This window comes from Artemia sp. Qi Xiang Cuo, chromosome 2, assembly GCF_049724085.1.
Source record: "Artemia sp. Qi Xiang Cuo chromosome 2, ASM4972408v1, whole genome shotgun sequence".
NCBI classification, from domain to species: domain Eukaryota; kingdom Metazoa; phylum Arthropoda; class Branchiopoda; order Anostraca; family Artemiidae; genus Artemia; species Artemia sp. Qi Xiang Cuo.
In genome coordinates this window covers 46,102,541-46,119,684 of record NC_142795.1, presented here as the reverse complement: position 1 = coordinate 46,119,684, position 17,144 = coordinate 46,102,541, and the positions used below count along the sequence as shown (strand labels likewise).

The following is a 17,144-nucleotide window of genomic DNA, read 5'->3' as shown; positions in this document are numbered from 1 at the left end:
CAGGATAGTTATGCTACTTTTCATGCTGAAAACTAAACAATGGCCTTTCTTCATTAATCACAGAAAGCACTAAATTTAGTGCTTTCTATAAAACTTCTCAACCAATTTTTTACACACATTTGGAGTGTACTCTAGTCTATGCATATTTACTCTTTCTATGTTTTCTTTAATGGAAAATAGTAGGCCTGCATAACGTCAGCACGTTGACAATGTTTTATTCGAATTTTCGGCTGAGATTTGCGGTCTATACGATTTTTTTTGTATTACTTGTTTAATTAGTTTTTGTTGAATTAAAAACTTCGTTGAACTTCAATTTAAATGTTTTTTGTCTTTTGACATGCGAAAGTAGACACTTTACCAAGTAACGGCACAAAATACAAGTTTAAAGTTTCTCTTTGGCAAGCATTAAGCAAGTTATAAGTCAATCCTACCACCGGTTTTTTCTTATCTTTCCTCTTCAAATTGTTGTCTTAACCTTCAAGCAAAAAGAGTAAGATGTAGAAGGCTTTACTTTTACGTACTCGAGCTTTTAGGTAAAACAAAGAGATGAGAGACTTTTGTTTACCAAGAAGCCATTTGCTTACACGTATATCCCCATAGAGAGGTCCTCGTGGATATTTCTAGTGAATGGAAGAAAAATCAAATAATGGCTTTCCACGAGTATTCTTTCTCTGTCGAAAATATTGTCAAATAAACTAAATATTTGGGGAGTTGTTTTATGACAAAAAAAAATCCCCATTTTTCCTTCTGTTTCCTCGTGCCTCTGGGACGCTTAAAAACTGAACATTATTAACAATCAACAAAGCTTCATTTCAGTAGTTTTTTTTTAAATAATAAGACTTTCCTATTCCAAACAAATTGAACTGCTAACTGTATTTTATTTTTCAGACATTATTTTACTAATGATTATATCCAACTTTTTTTTAGTTTTCTATCCTAAAGTTTCGAGTACTTAGACCGTTGTTTCATTTTTTTCTCATGGACAGCAACGATCTTTTTTTCATAGGTAGAAGCTTTTGGAAAAATAATTAAGCAAAGTAGGCTACTAATTGATGTTCTTTTGAAGCTAATTGTAGTACTTTTAATTGGTTCCATTGCAACTAAACCACCGTGTAACTGAACCCCAAGCAACTGAACCACTGTAACTCAACCACCGTGCAACTAAACGATTGTGCAGCTGAACCACCATGCAACTGAACTACCTTGGACCTGAACCCCGTGTAACTGAACCCTCGTGCCACTGAATCACTTTTAACTGAGCCCATGTATAACTCAACCCCCGTGCAACTCAATCCCATGTAACTAAACCCCCGTATAACTGAACCACCGTGTAACTGGACAACCGTGCAAATGAACCACAATACAACTGAACGACCGTACAACGGAACCGCCGTGCAACTGAACCCTCGTATAGCTGAAATCTCATGCAACTCAAACACCTTACTTACGTTGGGTAAAACATATAAGTTAGAATCTTTACATGTTCAACCTTGTTGGAATTGTTTGCTTTTTGAAGTCATAATATAAATGACTGTCAAGATGATTAATAAAAAAAGCTCTGTTCTGTTGTCACAAAAACAAAAATATCGGACATCGCAAACTTTTAAGCCAGATTTTTTCGCCTTTTTTATGTATGTTTCCCTTCGGTTTCCCTTTGCCCTGTCACTCTCTACGGGCATAGGGGTTTACCCCTCCTCCTTCTCCTAAGGAGAAACCCTGAAAAATACCCCCTTGCGGAAAATATGGTTTTCCAAAATGGAATATTTTATTTGGGTTCTGTTATTTTTTAGTTTAGCTGAAAAGTGCTAAGGAAAGTATAAAAGAGAAATTTATATGTACGTCTTGCTCCCCCCCCCCGCCTCCGTGCAAAAATGTTCTTCTCATGGTAAATCAATAGCAAACACTATCTCTAAGCAATGGACAAATTATAAAACTTAAAAAGGTACTTAAACTTCTGCAATGCTCTCTGATTGTTTTGTAGCTAGGGAGAAACGGAGATACATCAAAGGATGCATTTTAATGCCAAAACGTCTCAGCTCTCATTGAGCCTTCGGATAAATACAGAATTAGCTCTAAAGGGGGAGACGAGAGGAGGATGGAGGTAGAAATTAATTATAATCAATCTGCTCTACTCTTTTATTTTAAGTCGAAAGTGATTGGATACCAACCAACCGCAAGGGGTATTTTTCAGGGGCAGATTTTTCACGGGAATGCATTTCCAGGGGGGTGGCTTTTTCTGCGAGGTGGTATATCCCAGAGGTGTTTTCCACAAGAGGTGTTTTCACAGGGGGGGGGGGGCTGGTTGTCCTCGATTCACTTTTTACTTTTACAAACGGCACTAAAACTTTCAGTTTCCAATTGAACAAATAAACGTAATTAATAAATGTGATTAATAAAAAAAAACACAGTACGGGCCAAGGGTTTCAGGTTATTGCAAGTTATCTATTGTTAAAATTTAAGGATTTTATAGATGGGATGGTCATAAAAACTTTGGAAAAGGCTCATTTGATTGGAAATTGTAATTTCAAGTTCAATTATGAAAAATCAATGGTAATCAGAGTACAATCAGCCTCATCCTCTAAACCGCCATTTCTCCCCAAATGCATCGGATCAAAACTTAAAAAAATTGTCTTTTCAAAATATTCTAAATGTCAAATAACCATGCCTCTGGGGTTAACATCCCCACCAGCAGCTCCCGGAGCAAGGGCTGTAATTAAGTCAGTTACTCAATGTTAACAAATGAGGTTTTTATGGAAAATACTTTTGTATGAACTCGGGGGGGGGGGTTGCTCAGGCAATTGGAAATCAAAAGTTCCAGGGCACTTTTTAAGAGTTAAAAGTAATTGAAGGGTTTCCATCCCCACCTCTTTTTCCCCAAATACATCTGATTGATAATTTTGAGCAATGGTTAAATAACTATGCCTCAAGGGTTCACAATCCCTAGCCCCCGGTGCGAGGGCTGTGAGTTTTGCAAGTTGCCTATTGCTAACATACAAAATGTTTTTCTTTTCTTTTTTTTTAATCAAGAAGAGAGGGCATGTTTGATCCTATAAATAAAAAAAAGCATGGAGCATTAAGGTTCAACCTTAGGGGAATGTCAAGAAGAATGCCAAACACAATCAAAAGACATATTGCCTTTAATGGTTGTCAAAAGGAAATATCAGCAATGTCTACAATGGCTAATGGTATCAGCCATCATATCGTTCGGAAAATGTTTAGTAGTATCTTCAACTAAATCAAGAGGTACTTTGTGCATCCAGTTTTACAAGATGGCGTATCTACAATGCGTCCTGAACAAGCTGAGGGTATAAGCCTGAGGGTATGAAGTTTAAACTTTCTGTACATGTTGAAGGGATGTTGAAAAAAAGGCTGGATTGCAACCAATCACCCTCCCATATCCTTCTTAGCTGCAATCTCCTCAAAGACATCTGATCAAAATTCGTTATCTAGATTGACAAAGGTCAAATATTTTAAACACATATGGTTATTACCATAACCGTTATTAGCATATTACCATACGTACAGAAAGGTCTCATTTATCTGAAAAAAAGTGGAAAAACAAAATCAGCTCTAATGGTTTGCGACATCGGATCTTCTTTTTTTTTGCAAAAGTAAAACAAAGATTTTTTATGAATGATCAGGACAGGCGCTTATATCATGACTTAAAGAAACAAACAATTCCAATAAGGTTGAACATGTAAAAATTATAACTTGTGTTTACCCAATTGTATTGCCTCATATTTTTAGAATACTGAAAAACTGAGTTCAGTGGTTCAGTTGCACAATAGTTCAGTTACGCGAGAGTTCAGTTGCAAAGTGGTTCAGTTGCACGGTGGTTCAGTTGTACGGTGGTTTAGTCGCATGGTGGTTCAGTTGCACGGTGGTTCAGTTGCATGGTGATTCAGTTGCACGGGGGTTCAGTTACACAGGGGTTCCGTTAAATGGGGTTGAGTTGCTCGGGGGTTTAGTTGCACGAGGGTTTAGTTGAATGGGCTTCAGTTGCCTAGTGGTTCAGTTATACGGTGGTTCAGTTACAGGGCTTCAGTTGCTGGTGGTTCAGTTACACGGTGTTTCTGTCACACGCACACCCTTTTAATTGTTTAGGGAACAGACAACATATATCCTATATATAAGAGGAGCCTGTCGCCTTCCTAAATCCCCAATTCTTTACGCTGAAGTTTATGTTCTGATTTACTGAGAGTATAACTCTTATATTTAATATGTTGAAACTCAAGCTTACCTTAGGAGTGGGAACCCGCTCAAATTAGGTCAATCTATTTTTAATCAAATTTTGATGTCGACCTTCATTTTCATGAAGGTTGTGAAGACTTTCACAGCCTAGCCTTTTGTGAAGGATAGTCGGCCTACAGTTAAGGCCGTATCTAGGGGGGAGTAGCCAGGTTAGAGCACTCCCCTTCCAAATCTTTGCACGAATCGTAAAGAAGTAACATTTAAAAAAGGCACTAGCCCTTTCAATTTCCAATTGAATGAGCCCTTTTTTAAAGTTTCTACGTCAACGCTTTCAATAAAACTTTATATGTCCCCAGGGCTTAACTTAAAACCCTTGCCCTAAGGGCTGTGTGGGGAGGGGTTGTCATCCTTAAAGACCTAATTTCCAAAACTTTCAACTACGTTGAATAAAATGGCTATCTAAAAATTTTGATTGGATGTGTTTGGGGAAAAGGTGGGCGTAAGAGGGGGTTTAGTTGCCCTCACATCACTTTCGACTATCAAAAAGGGTAGCCTACTAACCCTTTGAATTTAAAATTGAATGAGCCCTTTTTCAAGTTTCTGCGACAATGATTTCAACAAAAACCTTATATGCCCCCGGGCATAACTTATAACCCTATCCCTGAAGTCTGCGGGGGGTGTGTCCTGCTCAAAGGTATAATTTCCTGAATTTTGAACGTCGTGGGACAAATTGGCTATCTCAAAATTGAATTTTGAATTAATTTCCTGAATTTTGAACGTCGTGGGACAAATTGGCTATCTCAAAATTTTTATTGGATGTGTTTGGGGAAATGGTGGGCGTGAAAGGGTTGTTAGTTGCCTTCCAATCACTTGCGACTATTAAAAGGGCACTAGCCATTTGGATATCCAATCGAATGAGAACTTTTTGAAGTTTCTACGAAAACGCGTTCTATAAAAACCTTATATGCTCCCAGGGCATAACTTACAAGGCTTACCCCGAGGGTTGTGGGGGAGTGTCCTCCTCAAAAACATATTTTCTATATGGAAATCAACTACGCTGAACAAAATGGCTATCTCAAAATTTTGATTGGATGTGTTTCGGGAATGATGGGCGTGGGAGGGGGGCTAGTTGACCTCCAATCACTTTCGACTATTAAAAAGGGCACTAGCCCTTTGAATTTCCAATCGAATGAGCCTTTTTTGAGGTTTCTACGACAACGCCTTCTATGTAAACCTTATATGCCCCCAGGGCATAACTTACAACCCTTGCCCTGAGGGGTGTGGAGGAGTGCCCTCCTCAAAACATAATTTATATCTAGAAATCAACTACGCTAAACAAAATGGCTATCTCATAATTTTGATTGGATGTGTTTGGGGAAATGGTGGGCGTGGAAGGGGTGTTGGTTGCCTTCCAATCACTTTGACTATTAAAAAGGGCACAAGCCACTCCAATTTCCAATTGAATGGGCCCTTTTCGAAGTTTCTATGACAACTTCTTCGATACGAAGTGCCCTGCTCTAAAGGAAGAAAATAAATAATACATTTTTGCCAACATCGTTCTTATAAGCCCTCTGGGCATAACTTAAAACCCTTGCCCCGAGGGTTTTGGGGGAGTGTCCTCCACTAAATATATTTTCAATCTGAAAATCAACTAGTGAATAAAATGGCTATCTAAAAATTTTGGTTGGATGTGTTTGGGGGAATGATGGGCGTGGGGGGGGGCTAGGTGCCCTCCAATCAATTTCGACTATTAAAAAGGGCACTATCCACTCCAATTTCCAATCGAATTAGCCCTTTTCTAAGTTTCTACGACAACTCCTTCGATACGAAGTGCCCGGGTATGGAGGGAAAAAAATAAAATAAAAAATACATTGTGCCAACATCGTTCTTTACTTAGGCAGTGCTATTGCGCTGCCTATGATTAATTACAGACACATAGCCTATATGACCAACAAATGGACTGTTAAGCATATTTAATCTCCTTCTGCAGTAACTTCATGTGGGTCGTTTTTAGAATGTTGAGTCATAAGAATTTGTTTGTTATTGAGAAATATTTACTAAGCTGCAAAACAGAAACGTTATGGTAATTCAGTGTTTGTCTAAATGCTCAACACAAAAGGGATCAACAAAGATTCAGGAAACACTAGCAAATATTGCATCAGACAATTAGGTAAATACACATTATTTGTCTGGAAGAAACTACTTGGTGGTATATACGATTCCTCTAAGATTGATAAGAACAGTATAAATAATATAGATTCGGCGTAGAAAACGAAAGACAAAAAAGCGTTATAAATCCCGTTAAGAAATATCCACGGAATCTAAAGTATATATTGAATAAAAAGTTGTTTATTTGCAATTAAAGAAAATATCAACTTTGAAACTCAAATCGATCATAAATTACCGTATATAAAAAGAGTGTGGTTTGGAGAAACTGTCCCCCTTCCCAAGACTTGTTTATGCTTCCAGGCAGCCTTGTAGGCCCCATTGAATCGGACATAACGTGAATAGACCAAAACTCTAAAAAGCTAAATTTTCACCTACATCAAAGCATTTTTTTCAAAAAGATCCGAAATAACTGAAACTTATTTAGCTTGAAGTTGCTGAAAGAAAAATTGGTAGCATATAAGAATTTGCATAGTTTTTGAAAAGTGCCCTTGAATTGCTCTCGAGTTATGCAATTCGTACATTGTAAATACACATTATTTGTTATTGAGAATGATGGCTATGTTTGAACTTTACTTTCCAAAAGGACGAAGGGGCATTCAGGTGAGCCTTTCAAAGACAGTTAAGGGGAGTGTTAAACTAAATCAAACACGCTATGCGTGTACGGGTTGTCCAAAGGACATAACTCAGGAATGACTGAGTATATTAATTTAGAATTGTCAGGAACTGATAAAGGAGATGATCAATTGACCAAAAAGGCAATATTCGCACGCTACTATTACTACTACTGCTGCTACTACTATTACTACTTCTACTAATATTACTACTACTACTACTGCTACTACTACTATTACTACTACTACTACAACTACTACTACTACTACTACTACTACTACTACTACTACTAGTACTACTACTACTACTACCCCTACTACCACTAAAACAACTACTTCTGTTGGGGGTACTACCAAGGCTGAGGATATGGAGATGAACACCTGAGGAAAAGTTGAGGAGAAATTTGAACTAAATTAAAACACGCTATGAATGTACAGTTAATCAAAAAGGCATATCGGCAATGCAATAGAAAGGGCTAACTGTATCAAGTTAAAACTTCCAGGGCTTGATATTCAACTGACCAAATTGCAATATGTTAGCACGCGCAATATGTTAGTACGACTGTTGCTACTAGTATTAGTGCTATTACAGTTAATACTCCGACTAACTCTAATAGTACCAACAGCTGCCATTTTAAATCCGCCATAGCCGGTCCCAAGCCCGCGTTGAGAAAGGAGGATGGGGGTGGGACCCATCGGTTAATTAAATTCCCATGAAACACCTATGAAGAAATGAATACTCCCAGAAATGTTGTGCCTACTACGGCCTCCCCGGTAAGCGACACGATCCCGCTCCCTAGCATGGCGGCGAGATCGACAAGTGTACGAGCTAGGCCTACTACGGCTTCCCCAGTGAACAACGCGATTCCGCTCTCTGGAATAGTGGCGAGATCGACAAATGTACGAGCTATTACCTGTGAAATAAATTTACAGACGGATGAATTCCGAGTTTATAGTTGGAATGTGAGATCGGCAAAGCCAGAATAAAAAGGCTAGTGATGGCTATGAAAATGAACCGTTACCAAGCAGACGTTCTTTGTCTATCAGAGACAAGATTGAACGGAGCGTCTGAAGAACCCATACCAGTTTGTGACTGACAACTCGTACTTATTCCTCAGCTCTGGTGTGTGTGATGGATCCGGTGACCATGGAGTCAGCTTTATGATAGGCTGCCGTGCAGAAAAAGCTCTTCTTGCATGGGATCCAGTAAACCCAAGAATAACCAGACTACGACTTTAAGGAAGATTATCCAACCTCTCTATCATTGCTGTCTTTGCACCAACGAGAGTGGCAATGGATGCTGATAATGACTCCTTCTACATTGATCTGGAGATTACAATGCAGAAATGCCCCAAATGAGACTAGCTAATTTTAGCGGGTGATTGGAACTCCCGTGTTGGCCCGACAGACCCCAATGCTCGCCATTTTGTTGGCCCATTCACTTACGACTAGTGGTGCTGCAATGGGGATAGACTACTCCAATTCGCGAGATCTCAAAACCCTACCATCACCAACACTATGTTCCAACACAAACCCTCTCAAAGGATAACTTGGCGCTCAGACGATGGCTCCACAACTGCCCAAATTGACCATATATTGATCCGTCAGCGTTGGCGCTCCTCAGTCACTGATTCTTGAGCTTACAGAGGGGCGTGCCCGGGGTCAAAATCTGGAAGTGATCATTAGCTTGTAGGTGCGAAAATACTCCTGAAGTTGAGCGCGAGGAAGAGACAACCTCCAAAAAGGAAGTTAAACATGGAGAGACTGAAAATCCAAACAGTGAAAGAAGACTTTTTCCTGAAGTTACAGAACCAGTTCGGTAGCCTGACCGACTGTGATGAAGACCCTAAGACCCGATGGAAAAAATTCCGGAACACCACTGAAAAGGTGGCCGCTGAAGTTATCGGCTCTGCCCCTGCAAAGACGAGGAAAATTATGTCTGAGAGAAAACTGTAAAGCTAATCGAGGCTAAGTGACAGGCATCAAACGCATCAGTCGCACTAAAAAAGTCGCTACGTAAACAGCTTACGTCAAGACCGCCAACAATTTTGAGATGAGGTTGCTTTCGAGACGGAAAATGCAGCCAGAAATAATGACACGAAAAGGCTATATACAATCCTCAAAGAAATAACTGAAATAAAGTCACCTATCGCTGGTCCCTTAAAAGGCGCTTAGGGAAGTGTGATCCCTGACGTACAAGGTAAACATGATCACTGGAAGAATCACTTTGAAGACCTGCTTAATCCAGAAACAGATGGGCAAGATGCAACGCCGATGCTACCACCAACAACTGAAAGACCACCATATGAAATCGACATGGTACCACATTAAGCTTCAGAGATACTAAACGCAATCAAACGGCTAAAAAACAATAAGTCTCCTGGAGAAGATGGTGTCCCTCCCGAGGTCTACAAGGCCTCACCACACCTCGTAACGGAGCAACTAGAAACCCTCTTCAGTCTGATATGGGAGAAGAAAACCTTCTCGTCTGATTGGAAGGTTTCAGTAATAATCCCAGTATTTAAAAAGGGGGACAAACGTGACAGCCACAACTACCGAGGATATCACCCATGGATATGGATACCAAAATATTTGCGATGATTTTGCTTAAAAGGTTCGAGGAAGCAAGGGATGAGCGGATACGTGAAAATCAGTGCAAATTTCAAAGATGGAGAGGGTGCACTGACCATGTCTTCACTCTTCGCTTTATTCTCAAACAGTGCGACTGCTACAATCTCCCCATAATTAACATGTTGCTTGATTTTGTGGCTACTTTCGACTCTGTAACCCGCGAAAACCTTTGGCGAATCATGTTGGAAGATGGTATGCCGGTTAAATTCGTAAGGCTGTCGAAGGCCTACTACGAGCATTGCAAGTCGACAGTAAGAGTGCTGGGAAAAGAAACTGAGCCCTTCAATGTTGAAAGTGGCGTAAAACAGGGGTGCATATTGTCCCCAGTTTTGTTTAAGTACTGAAGAGCGCTCTCAAGTTTTGAAGGTGTTGTTGTGGGATTGGGCATTAAGGTGTCTGACCTAGACCACGCGGATGACATTGACGCTCTTGCTGCTGATCCAGCAACTGCCCAAGCAATGTTAAATGAAATAGCACATTACTCTCAGCTTCTGGGCATGAAAATCAACATGGCCAAAACTAAAGTCAGGGACCTAAATATACAGTCGGATTATCAGCTCGTGCTTCACGGACAAGAATTGGAAAAAGTCGACAGTTTCGCCTACCTTGGCTAAATAATAGACCCTCGTGGAGGCTATGACCTTGACGTACAGAACAGAATCAACAAAGCCCAAGCCATCTTCTAACAACTCCACCGCCATTTGTGGATCTGGCGGGAGATCAGCATAAAGACAAAAATTTCTGTCTATAAAGCGACTGTTAGATCTGTTTTCTTCTATGCAGTCGAAACTTGGCCACTGAAGGCGCTTCATCTCCATGATTTGGAAGGCTTTAACCACCGTTGTCTACAAAAACTCCTGAGGATTTGATACTCTGACAGAATCTCAAATGTTGATTTTCGCCACCGCTACTGTAACATCGAACCCGCCGCCATGATTGTCAAACAGGGAAGACTGCGTTGGCTTGGTCATGTTCTTAGAAGACCCATTGACCGCATCATAAAACAAGTGCTTCTGGCTGCCCCGTTAGGAGACTGGCGCAGGCGACCTGGTGGTCCATTTAAGAATTGGTGGACAACTGCCAAAACCGACCTCAACCCCATTGGTGGATTTCGGAAGTTTTGGCAAATAGTGGAAGAGCTGCTGGCTCCAGTTTGCTGAAGAGCTGGCACAAGATCGCGACAAATGGGAGTCAATCATACGATTCTTCTATATGCCGGTTGAGGCGTCCGTGTCTAGTCCCGCAACAAGAACAAGTAAGTAAGTACCAAAACTACCACTATGACTACTATTACAACTGTACCTAAGAGTATAAAGGTGAAATATTCAGGGAGTATAGATAGGAGAGGTAAACTGAATTATATTACGCCGGTTGTATACAGGTTGTCAAAAGGTCGTATTAACAATATCTTACAAAAATTATGGGGCGTGAAGTTGAAACGTACATTCTTCTATGGGGGAGGGAGACGTTAAACTAACCTAAAGATAATATTTGCATCCTAGTGCTACTGCATCTACTCATTCTACTACTACTACTGCTACTGCTACTACTGCTACTAAATCTAAGGCTACTACAATTAATTCTACTGCTGCTACTATTACTACTACTACTACTACTATTACTACTGATACTGCTACTATTGCTACTAACGCTAAGAGAATTAAGGCGAAAAATTTGGGGAACATTGAAACAGTATGAAACTAAACCGAAAAACAGTTTGTGCACACAGGTCGTCGAGAGTATATGGTATTAAACTGAAACTTTCTGTCTTAAGGGGATGTTGAAGAAAACCAAAGGAGCTACGTACATGCTGCTACAAATGCTACCGCTAATACTAGAACTATTGCTACTACGCGAGCTAAGGGTATTAATGTGAAGGTTGTAAGGGATATTTACGAGGATGTTCAAATAAGTCAAAACGAACTATAAGTACGTAGATTCAAAATACTGTGACACATCAATGGCTCAAGAACGGCTTACGTTATTAAGTTGTACTTTAAGGTAAATTGTGGTGGATTTTGAACTAACCAGAAGTAAATGTGTTTTACTATCATTATTAGTTGCTACGATTGCTGGAACTAATAATTCTGAGGGTATTTAGGTGAAACTTTTAGGAAACGTTTAGGGGGAGCATCAGTTAAACGCAAAAACTTCACATATACAGGTTTTCAAAAGGGCATATAAGCAATATAACAAGCAGCTTAGCGCTATCACAGATAGCAATAGTACAGTATAGTACAGTGCAGTATAGTATATATGACACAAAAAAAGCACCAGGACATGACCACAAAAAAATAACAACATAAAAATACAATTAACAATACACAAATACAATTGAAAGATTCAATTTAAACTTTTGATCAAAACGATTAAAGCACAGAAAACAATTCAAAACCCTTATAAAAACAAACAAACAAAGTCGTCATATAACATCGTCACGATGGGCTATACCCACACAAATAAACCGCAGCAGATTTCTAAACAATTTTTTCATCCAAAGCTCATCCTCCTCATCTAATCAAAAAATTTCCTTTCTCAAAACCCTAAAACTTTCATACATTTCCAAAAAATGCAATAAATTTTCCTGCCACTCTCCACAGATTGAGGAACTGTAAGGACCGCTCTTCATTCTAACCCTTCCCAAGTATCTTCTTCTTCCCCCAAGTGGTATAAAATGACATCTACAAGAAATTACCCACTTAATATCCTCCCTAAATAGCCCAACAATATCATAGAAACTCTTAAAGAAGCTAGTTCGATTGGAAAATAAAAGTTCTATTGTTCTTTTAAAATTCAAAAGCGATTGGGAGGGGGGAGCAAGCAGCACTCCTCCCAAACTAATGAATTTTCCAAACACATTAAATCAAATTTTGAGATAGCCATTTTGTTCAGCATAGTTGAACGGTCCAGTAACTATGTCTCTAGGGATATTGGGTACGTTAACCTTCACTGTTATGCAATTTGCCTATTATGCCTTAAAACTTAAAGTTGCTTTTAAAACTAAATCAAAAGGCATTGTGTGATTTCTGGGTGCCAATCAGACATCTCAGCAATATCCCAAGAACGACTGCTTTTAGGGCTACTACTTTATGCTCTTACAATTTAACGAAATCAAAAGAGTGTAAGTGTATCAAGGTTGTTAAAGAGCTCAGATACAATTTTTGAAGAATGGTATAAGTTTTAACTCGCAGGTCAATTTCAGGAGGAATAAAACTAAATTAAACGATACTATTTGTGTTCATATTTAAAAAAAGGGTGTATGTTGTTGAATATTGATGAAATTTTTTCCGACACGTAAATAACGAGCTAAATTATGGATTCTTATAGAAATAAATGACAAGACTTAAAACATTATTTTCTTCAATAAAAAACGATCAGAAATTAACTCAAAAAACTTGTCCTGCTAAATAATTCTTTCAAAGAAAAGCACTGTGTGTTTGATTGTTGCCCATAAGACATCTCAGCAATATCCCAAGAACGACTGATGGGTATGTAGTTGAAACTTTCAGGGCTACAACTTTCACCTCTTACAATTTAACTAAATCAAAATAGTGAACGTATATCCATGTTGTTAAAGAGGCCATAAAGATGTCCAAGTGGCCACTTTAACCCTCAAGAAATTTACAGAATAATAATATATTCTATTTCAGGGTAATAGAAATTCTTTTCAAGATGAAATCAAAAGTGTTTCAAAGGGATAATAAATTGTTATTTTTTATTAGGTTCACCTATCAAAATCATTACCTGCTCAAGAGGCATACAATCTCTATGATGAAATGGAAAAATTAATGGAGACAGGGCAGGCTCCAGAGGAAAGTGAACCAGAAGAGGGTTTAATTCCGGAGGTGAACTCTATTAATGTGGCTCCCCCCATTTTTGATTTAGATGGTTTTATAACCAGTCTCGGTCTCGAAGATGTCTAAGAAAGGATTGATTATGAGCTACCACCCAGCGAGGTGGAGAAAGTGCCCACCCCACGTAGTGACCGTGTATGAGGGGGAGTAAGACAAAGTAGACCTGGTTCAAACCCTGTATTGCCTGAGTTTTACTTATGTGATTCCGCCTTGCGCAATGTTTTAGATAATTTTGGATACCAAACTGCCTTTCCATGACGATAAATAAAAGTTCAAATAGGGATAAAATCATTTTAATAGACAGTGATGATGATAAAATGATATAAATTCACAAAAATACCAGATATTTAGGTCACATATGCACTACTGATGATGGTCACTGCATTTGTGACCGAAATATCTGGTATTTTGTGAATTTATGTCACTATTATCATCATCACTGTCTATTAAAAGGATTTTATCCCTATTTGAACTTTTATTTATGCGCAATGTTTATGTCTTTAGAGCTGAGTTTGGAGACCCCTTTAACACACTTACAGGTAGTAGTATTCATTTGGATCCAATTGACACAGTCCACTCCAATGTGGGCACGATTCGAGCCCTTCTTGAAAAACAGATTCGGGAAGGGGGTGGACGGTACAGCATAAAAGCATCCATTGCCCCAAAAATGCTTTACATAAACTAAAAGTCCGGTGAGGTGTATCCGCATTACATACAAACGGAGATGCAGACACTTTATCCGAGTTGCATAATTTTGAGGCTGTTTTTCCAGAGCGATTGGGCAGTATTTTTAATAAGGTTGAAAATTACAATGAAAATGGTAGCGGTTCAATAGTTTTATTTATAGAAAGTTTGGACGTAAATGTCACACAAAACTTAAAAATGAGTTTGTTTTAAAAGCGGGAGGGGGAAAAGGGTGAAAAATATAATGCAGATTTAGAGGGTTGCATGGGTTACAACGCTTATGTTTAAACCCAGGCCTGGAGTGCTTCAAGTATGCAATCCTCGGGTTAGGGTAAACACCCCTGAGAGAGGATGCTAGTAAGACAATGTTGGAGAATTTGGCAGTTACTGGAGGTGGAAAAGGGGCAGAGTTTCTCAAATTAGATTTCAATTGTTTAAAGAAGTAATCTCCTGTAGCACTTAAGGGGATAGAAATTTTTGAGAGGGCTGACGAAAATTTAAAGATTACAATTTTACAGTACGACACAGGATTTGAAGAGGGGCAACATAAAGATAAAAAGGGCGTAATATATTCAGTGAGGGCTCCGTCCATTGAATCGGTGAAACACTAGTTATGGCCTCTTTACGAGCCTACCACAGAGCCCGACTGAATTGGACATTTCTTTCCAACGGAAGCATAAAATATAACTGCCATGGAATTTTGCAACTCTACCATACAAAGGAGACGAGAGAACTGACTTGACGGCCATCATACAAATCATATCATGAATCTTGAAAACATTAGTCTTAATAAGCGGCTTCGCAGCCGTATTTCATTAAAGATTTTTAGCGTGAATCTCGTATGGTTTATTCTTTTGAGTTTTCAAGATGAAAAATTGGTTGAAGAACACCTACACTACTAACACAAATGAATAAAATTACATAAGCGGTACTTTTGCATCATCTTTGAACGACAGTTTTTCATTTCGTATAATTGGAGAACCATAGGTGTGCCAATGCAATACCGCTTTCCCAAGACCAACTATCAACACAAATGTAGGCAGATTGCACATTTTTAAAAAGAAATCAGAGAAGAACTTTTAATCTGTATGATTTGAGGACATAGGGCCACATACCCACAAAGACACTCACTGGTTACTCCACCAGTATTTGAAAGTGAAGGTGGGAACGTCGCACTTTCTATTTTAACCAGCGTAATTCAAAGATTTACAATCTCTGCGACTCGAGGGCCAAAATGGGTCAGGTGCCCCTACAATATTCACTGCCCATCTCCCCAAGAACTTTTCATCTGAAAGACAAGTATTTTACGACTTGTTTAAATCAAAACGCCCAATGACTTTAATCTGTGTGATTTGAGGTGTAAACAAAATCTAGTCCCTCCAACTACCCCCCTCACCACTAGCTTCTTAGAAAAAATACGACATATTGCATCATGTTTGAAGTAGAATCCCGCAAAAATTTCTTATACATATAAACAAGACGGGGGGGGGGGGGGGAAACTAGGCATTGTGACCTTCAATATCCATTGTTCACCCCTTACAATGCTATTTTTTTGCAGAGCCGAAGGCATGTTGCAAATTTTTTGAAAAGGAATAACGCAAGCCTTTTCAGTCTATTTGATTGAAAGCCGAGGTGGGTAAGATTTCCCTTCAAAACCCCTCACTGACTCACAGCTTTAAAGTGGAAAGATAGATGACATGTTGTGCCTTGTTTTGAATCAAAAACGTGCAATGGTTTTCAATCTGAATAATTCCAGGTACAAAATGGCCGCGTGGTTCCTCCTAGACATCTACTCCTTCAAAGCAAAAACTATTAATCAGCATAATCGGTGGCACGGAGCGGGTCCTTGGACACTCAAAGACTATTTCTTATTGACAAGTTTGCAGCAGAGAAGTAGGCAGGCTCATATGAGTATAAATTCTTTCTTTTTTTACCAATCGGCTGAATATTCATTATGCAAGCACCCTTGGCCAATGGGGCTTGATTAAGATAATTTTCAGGGATGTATTTCCCTTTTCCAATCTCCAGTCTTTTCAAAACTTATGGGCAGAATCACTTTGGCCCAAGGAGACGAAGACTATGGATTTTTACAAGCGTAAACTAATTTTAAACCCCGCTAAATTTTCTTCGATCTATCGCTTGACATTCACTTAATATTTGGTAGGAAGGTACCTACAGTCAAGGAGACGCTAATCAAGAAATTATAAACCATTGGGTATTAAATTCAATGTGCTAGCGGGACAAAAAACAAATTTATCGTGTCTATATGTCTTCTCTATCACAGCTTCTCTATCCCAGAAATTGACTTATAAACAAGAAACGTAAAGTTTGTTCCTCTTAAGGGATTAACAGTCACATATTTATGCTTATGGGTCCACCTTTTTGTTCGCTTATAAAACATTTTACGTTAGGAGAATATATCTTCATGCAAATGATAATGCAACGATTTGTGGTAAAGTTTTTATCTAGCCATCAGTCAAATCAAACCAGATCAATAAAATCACGTTTTTCACCATCAAACCCATGCCAAAGAATTATTAGGAATTATTTTTTTCGAGACAAAATAAAGAGGCTTGAGCTTGTACACATTGCAATATTGGGAATAGCAGAAAATACGTGTTTGGTTTTATAGTTTGGGTTAAAGTAAAAAAGCATTATCTTGTATTTATGATATATTTTAAAACAAAAAACATTGATTAGATGTAGAGATATAAAGAACAGAGTTGGCTTTAAGAATACAACGTATTTTAAGACTATCTTACAGTATCGAATATTTATTTTTTTTAAAGAGAAAAAAATCTTCTTCAAACATACCGCTTACAAACCCTGAGGGGTTGACATATACGGCATTCATTCGATGACATAGGTACAAAATCAAAGTGCTGCTCCTACAACACTGTCACCGACAAAGCTGACCAAAGCATGCTGCAGCACTTAATGTTGCCCTTGCAACTTATGTCTATTCCTTATAATTTTGTCTTTATGTAACTCAGAAAGAGATTTC

At 38.8% G+C, this 17,144-nt stretch overlaps 1 protein-coding gene across 1 annotated transcript in view; it reads right to left on the bottom strand.

Moving 5' to 3' along the window:
- The window catches only part of LOC148955282 (metabotropic glutamate receptor 5-like), a 412,763-nt gene that overhangs the window by 207,660 nt on the left and 187,959 nt on the right, over positions 1-17,144 (bottom strand). The window contains exon 9 of the mRNA XM_089106900.1: positions 10,208-10,447. Within this exon, the coding sequence (XP_088963026.1) occupies positions 10,208-10,447 (240 nt within the window). The remainder of the gene's footprint in view (positions 1-10,207; positions 10,448-17,144) is intronic.